This window comes from Chanodichthys erythropterus, chromosome 19, assembly GCF_024489055.1.
Source record: "Chanodichthys erythropterus isolate Z2021 chromosome 19, ASM2448905v1, whole genome shotgun sequence".
NCBI classification, from domain to species: Eukaryota; Metazoa; Chordata; class Actinopteri; order Cypriniformes; family Xenocyprididae; genus Chanodichthys; species Chanodichthys erythropterus.
Window position 1 is genome coordinate 17378427 of NC_090239.1, and position 15434 is coordinate 17393860.

The 15434-nt window shown below is 36.4% G+C and overlaps 1 protein-coding gene across 2 annotated transcripts in view; it reads left to right on the forward strand.

Moving 5' to 3' along the window:
- Positions 1-15434, forward strand: part of neurl4 (neuralized E3 ubiquitin protein ligase 4) — a 38034-nt gene that overhangs the window by 12882 nt on the left and 9718 nt on the right. Inside the window, exons 5-19 of one of the 2 annotated variants that reach the window (XM_067369014.1) lie at positions 1921-2032; positions 3193-3281; positions 3360-3432; positions 3520-3793; positions 3912-4093; positions 5457-5542; positions 7274-7436; positions 7544-7754; positions 7861-7937; positions 8411-8461; positions 11250-11328; positions 11444-11613; positions 12872-13000; positions 13141-13286; positions 13756-13974. In XM_067369014.1, the coding sequence (XP_067225115.1) occupies positions 1921-2032; positions 3193-3281; positions 3360-3432; positions 3520-3793; positions 3912-4093; positions 5457-5542; positions 7274-7436; positions 7544-7754; positions 7861-7937; positions 8411-8461; positions 11250-11328; positions 11444-11613; positions 12872-13000; positions 13141-13286; positions 13756-13974 (2061 nt within the window). The remainder of the gene's footprint in view (positions 1-1920; positions 2033-3192; positions 3282-3359; positions 3433-3519; positions 3794-3911; positions 4094-5456; positions 5543-7273; positions 7437-7543; positions 7755-7860; positions 7938-8410; positions 8462-11249; positions 11329-11443; positions 11614-12871; positions 13001-13140; positions 13287-13755; positions 13975-15434) is intronic. The other variant, XM_067369015.1, reaches the window with a different exon arrangement.

Genomic DNA, 15434 nt, shown 5'->3' on the forward strand with positions numbered 1-15434 from the left:
ACCACACAGCCCTAATCCCCCTTCCGGAGATATCTCATCTATGCAACGCAGTTCAAATTTCCCCTTTGGAAATTTCCCCCTTTGGAAAGTGTCCTGACTGTAATCCAGAGATATCTTAACCTTGCACTACAGCTTAAATTTCCCCATGGTTTGTCCCCTTATCCAAATTTACCAAATTTTAACCTAATCACTTTCTTCCTAATTCTCCCAGCTCTTTCAACCAGACAGCAACATTTAAAATGCATTAAAAGTCAGAATAACAAGATGATACATACAAGATATAAAATACATTAAAAATGAAATAAAAACAGGAAAAGGAATTAAAAGAATAAAAAGATAATACATATAAAATAAAGTGCAAACAGTTCGGACATAGCACAGTGCTCAATCAGCAAATGCATAGATAAAAAGATACGTTTTTAGTCTAGATTTGAATGTGGCTACTGTTGGAGCACATCTAATCTCTTCTGGAAGCTGGTTCCAGCTGCGGCTGGCGTAACAGCTAAAAGCAGACTCTCCTTGCTTTGAGTGAACCCTTGGTATTTCTAAATGACTTGATCCTGATGATCTGAGTGATCTGTTAGGTTTATATTCTATGAGCATATCTGCAATGTTTTGAGGTCCTAGACCATTGAGTGATTTATAAACAAGTAACAGTACTTTAAAATCAATTCTAAATGCAACTGGGAGCCATTGCAAGGATCTGAGGACTGGTGTGATGTGTTCATGTTTTCTGGTTTTGCTCAGAATCCTGGCAGCAGCGTTCTGTACGAGCTGCAGCTGTCTTATGGTCTTTTTGGGAAGACCAGTGAGGAGTCCATTACAGTAATCCACCCTGCTGGTGATGAAAGCATGAACAAGTTTCTCTAAGTCTTGATTGGAGACCAAGCATCTAATTCTTGCAATATTTTTGAGATGATAATATGCTGATTTAGTTACTGTCTTTACATGGCTACTGAAACTCAGGTCTGACTCCAAAATCACACCAAGATTCCTGACTTGATTTTTAGTTGTTTGACCCCTAGAGTGAAGGTATGTGTTCACTTTGAGAACTTCATCTTTGTTTCCAAACGCAATGATTTCAGTTTTGTCTTTGTTTAACTGAAGGAAGTTTAGACACATCCAATTTTTAATTTCATCAATGCACTGGCACAGGGAGTCAATGGGGCTGTAGTCGTTAGATGATAGGGCTAGGTAAATCTGGGTGTCATCTGCATAGCTGTGATATGCAATTTGGTTCTTTCTCATTATTTGGCTCAGTAGCAGCACATATAGGTTGAACAGGAGGGGTGCAAGAATTGAACCTTGAGGGACTCCGCATGTCATGGATGTCCACTCAGACTTATGGTCACTGATACTCACATAATAACCTCTCCCTTCTAAGTATGACCTGAACCATTTTAGGACCATCCCAGAAAGCCCAACCCAGTTTTCCAGCCTGTCAAGAAGAATGTTGTGATGGACAGTGTCAAACGCAGCACTGAGGTCGAGTAGAACCAGCACTGATAATTTACCTGAATCTGTGTTAAGGCGAATATCCTTTATTATCTTTATGAGTGCTGTCTCTGTGCTGTGATGCGGTCGGAAACCAGATTGAAAGTTGTCAAAGTATACATTCAAGCTTAAGAACTTGTTCAGCTGATTGAAAACAACTTTTTCAATGATCTTGCCTCTGAAAGGAAGATTTGATATTGGCCTGTAGTTGCTCAATATGGTGTTATCCAGATTGCTCTAGTACAAAAATTATTATGTAAAGTACAAAAGTTAGAATAGTCTTTAATCACTGTTTACTGCAGTTTTCAAGAGTATACTTTGGAGGCAAGTTGTGTACATACTTTATATATCAGTTATTTATTTATTTTCAAAAATGATTTATTTATTTATCTTCAAACGTTATATTGCTACACTTGTTTATTTCAGATTCGCATTGACAAACTGGTGGATAAGTGGTCTGGTTCCATTGAGATTGGAGTGACAACCCACAACCCAAACAATCTTGACTACCCTGCAACAATGACCAATTTACGCTCAGGTACACTCTTGATTATTATTAAAGGTGCCATTGAATGTTTTTTTACGAGATGTAATATAAGTCTAAGGTGTCCCCTGAATGTGTCTGTGAAGTTTCAGCTCAAAATACCCCATAGATTTTTTTTAAATAAATTTTTTTAACTGCCTATTTTGGGGCATCATTAGAAATGCGCCGATTCAGGTTGCGGCCCCTTTAAATGCTCACGCTCCCCGCCCACGGAGCTCACGCTTGCCTTAAACAGCATAAACAAAGTTCTCACAGCTAATATAACCCTTAAAATGGATCTTTACAAGATGTTCATCATGCATACTGCATGCATGCGTCGGATTATGTGAGTATAGTATTTATTTGGATGTTTACATTTAATTCTGAATGAGTTTGATAGTGCTCTGTGGCTAACGGCTAATGCTACACTGTTGGAGAGATTTATATAGAATGAAGTTGTTTATGAATTATACAGACTGCAAGTGTTTAAAAATGAAAATAGCGACAGCTCTCTAGTCTCCGTGAATACAGTAATAAACAATGGTAACTTTAACCACATTTAACATTACATTAGCAACATGCTAACGAAACATTTAGAAAGACAATTCACAAATATCACTAAAAATATCATGTTATCATGGATCATGTCAGTTATTAACACTCCATCTGCCATTTTTCGCTATTGTCCTTGCTTGCTTACCTACGCTGATGATTCAGCTGTGCACAGATCCAGACGTTCTGCCCTTATCTAATGCCTTTTATCCAGACGTTACTGGCTGCCCTTATCTAATGCCTTTCATAATGTTGGGAACATGGGCTGGCACATGCAAATATTGGGGGCGTACACCCCGACTGTTACGTAACAGTCGGTGTTATGTTGAGATTCACCTGTTCTTCGTCTTTTAAACAAATGAGATTTATATAAGAAGGAGGAAACAATGGAATTTGAGACTCAGTGTATGTCATTTCCATGTACTGAACTCTTGTTATTTAACTATGCCAAGATAAATTCAATTTTTAATTCTATGGCACCTTTAAGCATTTCTCACACAACTATTTCAACTTACATAGCAGGTACATTTGTATTAGCGATGTATGGTGTGGAGATTACTAATGTGTCCGACAGCTCTCTGTAATAACTAAGTCACAATATTTATCACGTTCTTGTCTTTAAGGCACAATCATGATGAGTGGCTGTGGGATTTTAACCAATGGGAAGGGGACTCGTCGAGAATACTGTGAATTCAGCCTGGATGAACTCCAGGTAAGTTGGCTGCTGGATCTGTGAGTTTTATGTTTATCTCATGCAATCTAATACTCAAGATGTTGTTGTCATTTATAGGAGGGAGATCACATAGGGCTGATGAGGAAAGCCAGTGGAGCTCTGCACTTCTATATTAATGGCATTGATCAAGGTGAAAGTGGCACTTCAGATCTCAGAAATAAGAGATTCACACTTAGTTCAGAATTTTCTAAAATACTTTTGCGAAATGATTTTATAGGGGTTGCAGCCAATCAGACTCCTGGCGTAGTGTATGGAGTGGTGGATCTCTATGGCATGGCAGTTAAGGTCACCATTGTCCACAACCATAACCATAGTGACCGTTTACGCCGCAACAATGCCATCATGAGGGCGCTGTCACCTGACGTGGGCCGGCCTCGGCCTGCACTCTCATTGACTCCTGAGCCTGATATCCCGGACCGCTTGCTTTTCCATTCAAACTGTGGGCAGAAGGCTGCAATCATCAGTGATGGCCGCACTGCTTTACGGCCTCAGTGAGTTAATTTAATCAAAAAAATCCTATTTTAATTAACTGATCTCTAACTGTGTACATTAATAATAGTGGCACTGCATTGTGGGGGCAGTTCAATGAAATGTTGATCTCTGGCGCAGTGCGACGGATGACTTCAACCATGGCGTTGTGCTTAGCAACCGCCCGTTGCACTCCAATGAGGTTTTCCAGGTGCGCATCGACAAAATGGTGGACAAATGGGCAGGCTCTATAGAAATCGGTGTGACGACTCATAACCCCGCCTATCTTCAGCTACCATCAACCATGACCAACCTGCGCTCAGGTAAGATACTGCCATAACTGCCATAGCCATTTTTTAAAGGGACAATCTATATCAATTAACAAGTACATTGTGTAAATGTGCCAGATTTAGCCATACAGGCTAATTTTCATCTGTAGTCCCTGCCAGGTTGATGGTAAAAAGTCCATAAGTACATAAAACACGTTAAGAATCACGTAAAAGCACATTTCAGCAACCAGAGCATATTAACACAATTACTTTAAATATAAACAAGCCATTACTTCAAATTATGAAGACCCGTTTGGTTATCCAATAATAACCACTGTTTTATAGGTGCAGAATAATAAATAAAATATGTAATTTTTCTTAGTTCGGTGGGTATAGTATTCCAAGGTTTGTGCTGCTCTAAAAGAAAAGGCTGACTGCCAAAAAGCACTTCTTCTATGTGGTATTTTACATCCCCTCTAGTAGTAGCTGTAGTAGATGAATTATGATTTTGTCTAATAAACTCATTAAGTGGAGGTGGGGCAAAATATAATAATATTTTCCCATTTTAAAAGATCATATTTCGTTTTTATTTTTATTTTTTTTCGTTTTTTTTAATTATTACTATGATAATATACATTTTTATCCAATATTTTCAAAGCCAGCTTTTTTAACTTGTTCTTTGAATATAATTTGTGAGTCTATTATTATGCCTAAATATTTTTACTTATGCACTACTGATAATCTTCTTCCTGCTACTATAACATCTGGATCTAGATCTTTGTTTGCAAACTTTGAAAAAACATGCATATAGTTTTACCAATATGAAGATGTAAACATGAATTTATTAACAAATTAGAGATATTGACCATTGCAGCTGATAATTCTTCTGCAGCTTGCTTTTTGTTTTTAGCATGTAAGTTTATAACTTTACAATAGATGGACAAACGTCAGGTAGGTCATTGATATTCAAACTGAAAAACAAAGGACCCAATATTGAACCTTGAGGTACGCCAACAGGATTAGTGACTATTAGTCTTATGTCTGGTTCGAACACACTGTTTTCTATCATTAAAGTATGATCTTATCCATTTAATTACCTTTAGTGAGAAACTATAATTTGTTAACTTATTAATTAAAACCTCATGATTTACTGTGTCAAATGCTTTCTTTAAATCCAGGTGACAGCTCCCATCACACCTTCTTAGTCCAATTTAGAGTTTATATTTTCTAAAAGAAAACTATTTGCAGTTTCTGTGGAATGATACATGAAATTAATCCCAAATAGTTACCCACAGGTCACAACTGAAAGCACAGCTGACTGAATAAAGTGCCCATGAGTCAAGGCCACCTTACCTGTAGCATCAAATGTAAAATTCATGAGTGTTGGCAGATAACTAATCTAACGTTATCTCCACAGGAACCTGGATGATGACAGGAAATGGTGTCATGCACAATGGAACTACAATTCTTGATGAATACGGGCACAACTTGGACCGTTTAAAAGTGAGTTTGAAGTCCAGCTGAACTTGTTTTTAGTCTTTTTAAGAAAGTTTGCTTAAAATTAAAAATGACTCCTTCTAATGTCATTCCAATTTGATCCAAATATGCTGTTATTTTTTTCTGTGGAACACAAAAGGAGAATTTTGGAAAAATCTTCAAACAGTTATAAGTTTATAGTGACCATTAGTGATGTGGAGAAATGTTGGCAACAAAACATGGAGATCATGATTCTCCCACGATTCTGAACAGACAACTGAACAAAATAACATGTAATTTACTTTAATTGCTGCAGTCTATTTAAAATGTTTAATTAATCTGAATTAATTACTTAAAAAAATCGGTTTGAATAAATGATTCAATGACTCATTCATAAAGACTCATTCATTACTGGATGAATCAGCATTTTTTTGAACTATCTCTTGATTGAATGATTCATTGACAAATACATTTTTAACAGCCATGTGTCGCCACCTGTTGGCGTAACGAAGTAATCGATACAATCATTATTTGAAGTGCCATGTTACTTTCAAAAGGTGATTTACTCTATTTTGAGCACTTCTGTAGACATCAGTGTTTATGTGTGAACTATAAATTTTTATACCAGATCTTCTGTTATAATATGAATATTTATAGCACAGAAATAACAATACTGTGTAGTTGAAAAGACATTGTGAAGCTGTTTCATACCTATACATATACCAATACAGCTATACAGCTGCTTTCTCTGGGTCAGTAGCACCGCTAACGCAGATTTGAATATTCTGGTGTGATTTTGTCAAAGGTTCAGTAGACAGTAGAAAATACACTGAAACTGTGTTCAGTTAAAGGTGCCATCGAATGTGAATACAGTAAGAAACGATGGTAACTTTAACCACATTTAACAGTACATTAGCAACATGCTAATGAAACATTTAGAAAGACAGTTTACAAATATCACTAAAAATATCATGTTATCATGGATCATGTCATTTATTATTGCTCCATCTGCCATTTTTCACTGTTTTCCTTGCTTGCTTACCTAGTCTGATGTTTCAGCTGTGCAGATCCAGACGTGTAATTCCTTTCATAATGTTGGGAACATGGGCTGGCATATGCAAATATTGGGGGCGTATACCCCGACTGTTACGTAATGTTACTGTTACTGTTATGTTGAGATTCGCCTGTTCTTCGGAGGTCTTTTAGACAAATGAGATTTATATAAAACAATGGAGTTTGAGACTCACTGTATGTCATTTCCATGTACTGAACTCTTGTTATTTAACTATGCCAAGATAAATTCAATTTTTAATTCTAGGGCACCTTTAAGATGTGCAAAACCCAATGAGAATTAGTGATGTCAAACCGGGCATTGTACAAGGATGCTAATTAAATTTCAGTGCTTTAATGGAGGGAAAGATTATCATTCCTATTTTAATAGTGTCTTGAATTTCACCCTCTTCCAAATATTTTTTTTTCAAAGATGAACTGTCAATGGTAGCAAGAGCTGTATGAAATTTCTTTAAAATATTTTTTTTCACAGAAGATAGTCATATGAGTTTGGAATGACGTGACGTGTCTGAAAAAAATAATGACAAAATTTAAATTTTTTGGTGAACTATTCCTTAAATGTCTTCTTGATATCTACCAGGGTAAACTGTATGAGACCTTTATGCCTGCCATAACAATTATAAGTATAGATTCTCGGGAACTTATCCTTGTTTAACTTATTCATGTGACTCATGGGAATATTTACAGGCTGGAGATACAGTGGGAGTTGTCCGAAAGGAGGATGGGAGTTTGCATTTCTTTGTGAACGGAGTGCCTCAAGGCCCCGCAGCCTGGAATGTCCCGCCCAGCGTATATGCAGTGGTGGACCTGTATGGACAGGCTGCCCAGGCCACCATCATGGATGATATGGGTGAGAGCAACAAGGATGGAGTAGAAATGGAAGGATGGTAGACAATCCTGAAGTACCCAGGTGTCTTCAGACCTTTAGTTAAAAATCTCCATCTCTCTCTCTTTTAGCCGATCTCCCTCCCTTGCCTGATGACAGTTCTGAGGGCCCTACTGCCATGTCTCCTGGTAGCCCATGTTCAGTTTCGGGGGCTACAGCTGCCAACGACCTGCGTTTTCATCAGCTGCATGGCACAAACGCAGTCATCACTAACGGTGGCCGAACGGCACTTAGGCAGAACTGCCGCAGCGAGTTTAATGATGCCATCGTTATATCAAACAGGTTACTTTTGTTTTAGCATGAACTGCCCTTAGATAATGCTGGTTCATCCTAATGGATCAGACATTGATTAAATGAATATTTTATGTTTGTGTGTCTTACTGAGCAGGTGCCTTCGGGATGGAGAGCTCTTTGAAATTGTGATTCAGAAAATGGTGGATCGCTGGTCAGGCTCAATAGAAGCAGGTGAGCTTGTATAAAACACCCTTATTTACTATAAAACATCAGTAATTTACTAAAGAAATACCACTGATTATAGGCGCCGATTTATGTTTAGCCTTCCCCTGGCCACGGACTTGAGACTAGTGAATTTTCTCACTCAAACCACTACCTGCTGCTGCTTCTGATTGCTTTTAGAGGGAAAAGCTGCCCATAACTTCTGGTCTAGGATCAGTTTTCTCCAATAATAATAGCATATTGACAAAACAGATTTGGCAAACAATCCAGTGCGTATCAGTGGGCCTGTTTACTCCTGGTCACTCATGCGTTTTTACTGATCGGATAATTACTTGATTTGTTAAAATGGCTCCATTTACACTTGACGACATAATGTGTTTCCGCAAAACGCACATAAATCCGATCTTCAATTCCCGCGCTATATGCAAACTCACGTCAATGAAAGCAACAGATATGAGCTGCATTTCATTTATTACCATCAGCTAATTTCAAGATCAAAGACCACAATAGGAGAAGGAGCGGCATCAGCACTGGTAAGATCATTTAGTCTCACTACTTTTAATTAAGATGATTGTGTGTTGAGCGTCTTGCGGCAGTTTGCGCGTCGGCTTGCTGAAGAGATACACGGCTACTCATCTGCGGCGATGCGTGTTGCAGTAGCGCTGTCATATCTGGCTATAATATCATGTTTATTTTTTTACATTTTGGGAGGAGTAAAATTTACATACAGTGCCTATAGAAAATCATCTTACCCCTCTGAAATAGTTCATTTGTTGTACAACCTGAAATCGAAAAAAAACTTTTTCAGCTTTATTTACAAACTTTGCAATTTCCATTTACTTTGATACTTTACAATTGCAAAGTAATGAAAGAAAGAGCAACAGTTCTGAAAATTAATAAAAAACTGAAAAACTATAATAACATGGTTGGAAAAGTCATCAGTCCCCTAATTTAATACTTTGTAGAGCCACCTTTTGCTTTAATTACAGCAATCTTTTTGGATATGTCTGTACTAGCTTTGCACACCTAGATTAGGGAAATATTTTCCCATTTTTTTCTTGTAGAATTGCTCAAGTTCAGTCAAATTCTGTAGTGAGGGGCAATGGACTGCTCCAGTTTCTCCTGTAATGCATTTTAGACCACCTTTTAAAGAGGATTGAGTGATAGGATTTAAATCCGTCTCGAAAGCGTTTCGGAGGGCATTTAAACCTGGTCTTTTCACGATCGGATAGTTGTCCGGTCAAAGAAAACGCATTAAGTGACCAGGTGTCAGGCCCTGTGTTTGTTGGCCCTGTGTTTTTTATTTACGTCTTTTGCAGCGTTGAGCAATGCAGCCAATTACAAACATATCTGTTGATTTCTTGAATGCAATGGCCAATCAGAGGTGTTTAAGTTTTATTAGTACTGAACAAAAACTTTGCAGGCTCACAAATCCTCTCATTATAACAAAGTGTAGACATTATATAAATAAGAGATTCATTGTGCAGTCAGCTTCATTATAACAGAACTTTGTGAGATTGCGATGGAGTAAGAGTGACAGATTTTTAGTGATTATAATGGGAGCGCACTGCGCATTTTCTGCATGCAAAATCGTGCATACGGTATGCTTGCTTTTTCTGTTAAAATTAACTGTGTTTTGTGAAGATAGACGCTTTAATAACAAATAATTTATCAGGAGCATTTATTCTGGAATGTGTAGGATGTGTGGCGACACGTGAATTGAAACTATTAGGCTACAAGGAAATGTATGTTTTGATTTGGTTCACCCTCCGCCTATGATTCCCAACCAAGCTAAATCTCACATTCTTTCTATGAGTGTTGTCGCGAGTAGGGCTGCAACGATTAATCGCGATTAATCGTTTGCAAAATAAAAGTCTGTGTTTATGTAATATGTATGTGTGTGTTCTGTGTATAATAATTAAAAATATATGCATGTATTATAAATATATATAAAATATTTTATATATAAACATAAATATTTTATATATATAAACAAATATTTTATATATAAATATAACATTTTTCTTAAATATATACATGAATGTGTGTGTATTTATATATACATAATTATTATACACTGAACATACACATATATATATATATATATATATATATATATATATATATATATATATATATATAACGTAAACACAGACTTTTATGTTGCTGTGTCTGTGTTTATGTAATATGTATGTGTGTGTTCTGTGTATAATAATTAAAAATATATGCATGTATTATAAATATATATAAAATATTTTATATATAAACATAAATATTTTATATATAAACATACATATTTTATATATAAATATAACATGTTTCTTAAATATATACATGAATGTGTGTGTATTTATATATACATAATTATTATACACAGAACACATATATATATTACATAAACACAGACTTTTATTTTGCTGTGTCTGTGTTTATGTAATATGTATGTGTGTGTTCTGTGTATAATAATTATAAATATATGCATGTATTATAAATATATATAAAAATATATATATATATATATATATATATATATATATATATATATATATATATATATATATATATATATATATATATATAAATATAAAATTTTTCTTAAATATATACATGAATGTGTGTGTGTATGTGTATATATATATGTATATATATATATATATATATATATATATATATATATATGTATATATATATATGTATATGTATATATGTATTACGTAAATACAAACTTTTATTTAGCAAGCGATTAATCACGATTAATCGTTGCAGCCCTAGTCGCGAGTAGCTCTCTTGCTGATATAGCTGATGATTTTGGAGTTAATTATGTAAATTGCAATTTATCATCATGCACTAAAAAAAGTGCACAATGGTTATGATGTTATGCTAAATATAACGGTAGAATTGTTTGTATTTATGACCTACTGGGACCCGCTGTGAGATCGACCAATCAGACAGGTTCCCGAATCTCATTAGTTTTTTTGATTGGATAAAATTAATCTTGAAAAGCTTGTGTTTTTCCGTGGGATCGGCGCCTACGCCACTGATTCACTAAAAAATACTTATGAATCACTAAAGAAATACCTCTGATTTGTTTAAGAAATACAACTGATTTACCAACAAAATCTATAAATGTTATATTTATTGGTTCACAAGAGTAATTTGTTCGGGAATGTGCTGTAGTGCGGGAAACACTGTCAGAGTCATTTTGTTTGGTGCTCCGTCTGTATCGGTAGAAAAATACTGGTTTCCAAGAAAATGTAAAAATGTAACCTGGATCTGAATTAGAAACTGTTGTTGATTTTTTTTTTTTTGCTTTGTGAATAGGAGTTACAGCGATCAGACCAGAGGAACTAGAGTTCCCTAATACAATGACTGACATTGACTATGACACATGGATGTTGAGGTGAGCAGTTGTTTAATGGATTTCCATATTATACACATCATAAAAATCCTAAAATCATAAACAAAATTTGTCAGACTGATACCTTACATCTATCCTTGCTCTTTCTCTTCCGTAGTGGCACAGCGATCATGCAGGATGGGAATACCATGAGGAATAATTATGGCTGTGACTTAGACTCTCTGACCACGGGCTCGAGGATCGGGATGATGCGTACAGCTTCTGGAGACCTACATTACTTCATCAATGGACTCGACCAGGGTGTAGCTTGTACCGGGCTGCCATCGGGTAATTTTCAAGGGAACTGGTTCACCCAACTTTATGTAACTCTGGCTATGTTTCCACCCACCAAATTTAATGCGAATTTTGGGTTATTGCATTTAAAAAACACTGGATGGAAACGGCAAGATGTGCATAAAAATTTATGCACTCAATTGAGGCCTTTTTTTTTTTTTTTTTTTTTTTGTCCGATAAGAAGACATGGGCATAAACTACGATAGAAACACGTTTACAGAATAAATCCCTTGATGCACCACAAAAAGACTCGTGGCTTTACCTCAGCAGAGGATGTGATTGCATAACTGGACTAAGCATCGGACCAATTTTACTGCACAACATCTTAAAGGTGCTAAAGAGGATGTTTTGTTTTATACATTTTTGCAATATTACTTGAAACTGTCTTTACTAACTGATAAAAGACTATTTATTAGGTGCACTGAAAGGAATAATATTAATATACATCATCTGTGCACGAGGTAGGGCCTTAAAAACATCAGCCAATCGCGTAAACGATTGGCCCTCTGGCTTGTCAATCACTGCCGTGACGTTTCTCGTGAGAGACGAGCGCGGCTGTGCGCTCCACAGGCGCCGCATGCAATGTTTTTGTCCGAAGACAGGAGTAACAACTGCAGATTATGAGTTACCTGCGGTGAGTCCGACATAATGAATCCACTAACACGACACAGTGAATGCTGGTGGTAAACACTCGTGTTCCAATACTCGTGCACGAGTTTTGGGAGGCGTTCCCTCGAAAGGAGGGGGGGGTTGTTCTTACGCATGCGCTCATTTAAAAAACTCAGTAAGAGTCTTTGGTTTCTCAGTCGACGAAAAGATCCTCTTTAGTACCTTTTAAATGTTGGTTTGGTCATACTGGTATAACGGTGGGTTATAATGACATATTAGAACTGTCTCACACGATTGCATTCCCAAACACTAGGTATCTACCTCTGAATGGAAGATAACATGAAAGAATTTACTTTGTTTCATCTGCACTAAAAAAGAGCCACAGTGGCTTCCCTGATTGCAGCAACTCCCATTTTTATTACAAATATTTTAGCCCAAATTCCCAGGAAGTGATGATTTTGTTCTCTTGAAGACATGGAAAAGAAATAATGCTGTATTCGCAAATGTTTTATGCAATATTCTAATTTTGAAACTTTGAATGGAAACATAGCTATTGTCAGTGACTTCATATTATTTCAGAACGTAGTCATCGAAAATTTTCTGTCCTCCTCCTTGTCTTTCCTTCCTTCCTGTCTTTTTTTAGAAGTATTTGCCGTGATCGATCTTTATGGTCAGTGTGTGCAAGTGTCCATTACAAGTTCTTCCGGCCCTCTGGATAACAGTCTGTGCACCAGTAACATCACAGAAAAGAGCTTCCCCATACACTCCCCAGGTATTTCACAGTATATTTGCTTGTGAGGCGGAAGTATTTTATTAAGATTAGAAAAAAACATTTTAAAATGAGTTATAGATCATTTAAACCTGGCCTAAACATGGTCTTAACATATCTTTTGTGTCATTGTCACCCTCTAGTGGCAGGGGTTGCTCATCGCCTGCACAGCAAACATGGTAAGAATGTGGTGTTATTAGGAGATGGTTGCCAAGCACTGAGAGTCGGGGGATATGCTCATGGAATTGTCTTTAGTGCGAAGGAGCTCAAGACGGATGAATTGTTTGAGGTGAGATATGGAACATTCTTTAATTTACAGCTGAAAAACTGAAGCAAAAAAAATGCATGCATTGATACATTAACTAACATTAAAAAAAGGTAGTTAGTTCATGTCAGCTCGGGTCCATTAAATAATATTAACAGGTACAACTTTTGATTTTAATAATGTATTAGTAAATGTTTGAAATTAACAATATTTAACAATATTTAAGTTTAAGGAATGCTTTAGAAGTATTTTTGGTAATACATTTTAAGGTGTTTTTGTTACAGTGTAATACATAATAAATACATTAAAGTACTAAGTAATATTAATTAACATGTACATGTCTACAGGATGTACTTGTGTTAGGATTGGAGTTTGGTTTAGGGTTAGTTGCATGTAATTATGCAGAATTTATAGATAATGATAACATATGGATCAAAAAGTGTTACCAAAAATGTTATTGTCTTATTCATATGTGGTCCTGATGTTCTTCTAGGTGAAAATCAACAAGGTAGATGACAGATGGTCTGGTTCCCTTCATGTGGGATTGACCACCCTGCAGCCCCCCGACCTACCATCCTGTCCTCTTAGCGGCCTCTCGCCTTCGCTTACCCAGCTCAGGTCAAAGGTCACCTGGGTTCTCGCTGGCTCTGAGGTCAGACGCAACGGAGTGCTGCAGAGACAGAACTACGGCTGCTCTCTAGATCGGCTAACGGTAAGAGATTTATGGCCCATTCACGCCAAGGATGATAACTATAACATTTGAATAATTATTGTAATTCTAGGACAGTAGGAACCACACCATAGTCCACACCATAGCTATAAAGATAATGACAGAAAATTTAAGGCAGAAGATGACATAGAATAAACGGAAGGTTAATGTGTGCTGGTGTGGACACTAATATAGTTATCTTTATAGTTTTTGTTTTACTCATAAAAGGCAGAGATGGAATCTGCTGGCTTTTTGGAATTTTTTTGCAGTTTTTTTTTTTCTTTTTTTATTTACATTCACACTACCATTTGAGGTCTATAAGATTTTTTTTTTAAATGTTTTTGAAATAAGTCTTGTAGTGAAATGAGTTCAACAGGGAAATATTAATAATTATTCATAACTCATTATGATTATTAATTATGATTAATTATGAATATTTGAATCAGTTAATCAGTTTGACTTGATACAAGCTACATTAAAATTACAATTAATAAATCAGTTCATCCTGTGAACACTCAGTATTGATTATTAATTAATTCTAAGAGAATAGTATTTTCTTGGCCACAGAAAAATAATTCTGTCTTAGCATTTACAATGCTTAGAGCTGGTAATAAGATCTGATCATTTAAGAGACAATCTATTGCAGACAGAGAGTCAGAACTAAATATGTATTTTGCACAAGTTTTATTAACTAAATCACAAACACATAACTAAACTAACAAATACATACACACAAGTCACACGTACATGGGTAAAATAAGGAATGATAGAGTGAGACCGGAAATGGGAAACAGGAGGAGCTATGGAGAAGAGTCAAAAAGCTGGAAAGAATCATCAGTATTCATTACAAAGCTCCTTAGTAGGTTCACTACTTATCAGCAATTTAGTATATCGTACGATACTTGCATTAGGCCTCAACCTTTTTGAAGAGCGGCTGGATACACTGTTGCCGTAGGAAGTCCTGAGAATTCAGTCTGATGGTTCTGAAGTTGCAATCGATGTCTGGTTCGACCAGATAAGAAATCTTATCTGGTCCCACAGTTCCCGCGGGAGAGCCGCAGGAATGCAGACCTCTAGTATAGGTTAGTTTACGATAACCATTGGTTCTTTCTTATCCTAAAATATGCCTAACACAAAATATCATACAGAAGATGCTGCACAAAACAGTTATAGTCCTAAACACAATGTCCTGGGATGCATGTTCATTTATAGATTAGTTCACCTATAAATTAATGCAGGAAAGTCTCTTTCGAGGGCTATGGGTCTCTTTGCCTCTGTTTTTTCCGCGTGGCCCTACACTTGGGGCAGTAAACTAAGCCTTATTTGATGGGCCATGGTAACTGAGGCCCTTGCACAGGCTGGTCCATGGGGGAGGGTCCCGCAGGCCTCAGAGTGAGTTTTTTAAAGATTATTTGTTAAATATGACGAATAATTGTGCCTGATTTGTCTCAGTCGTTACAGTC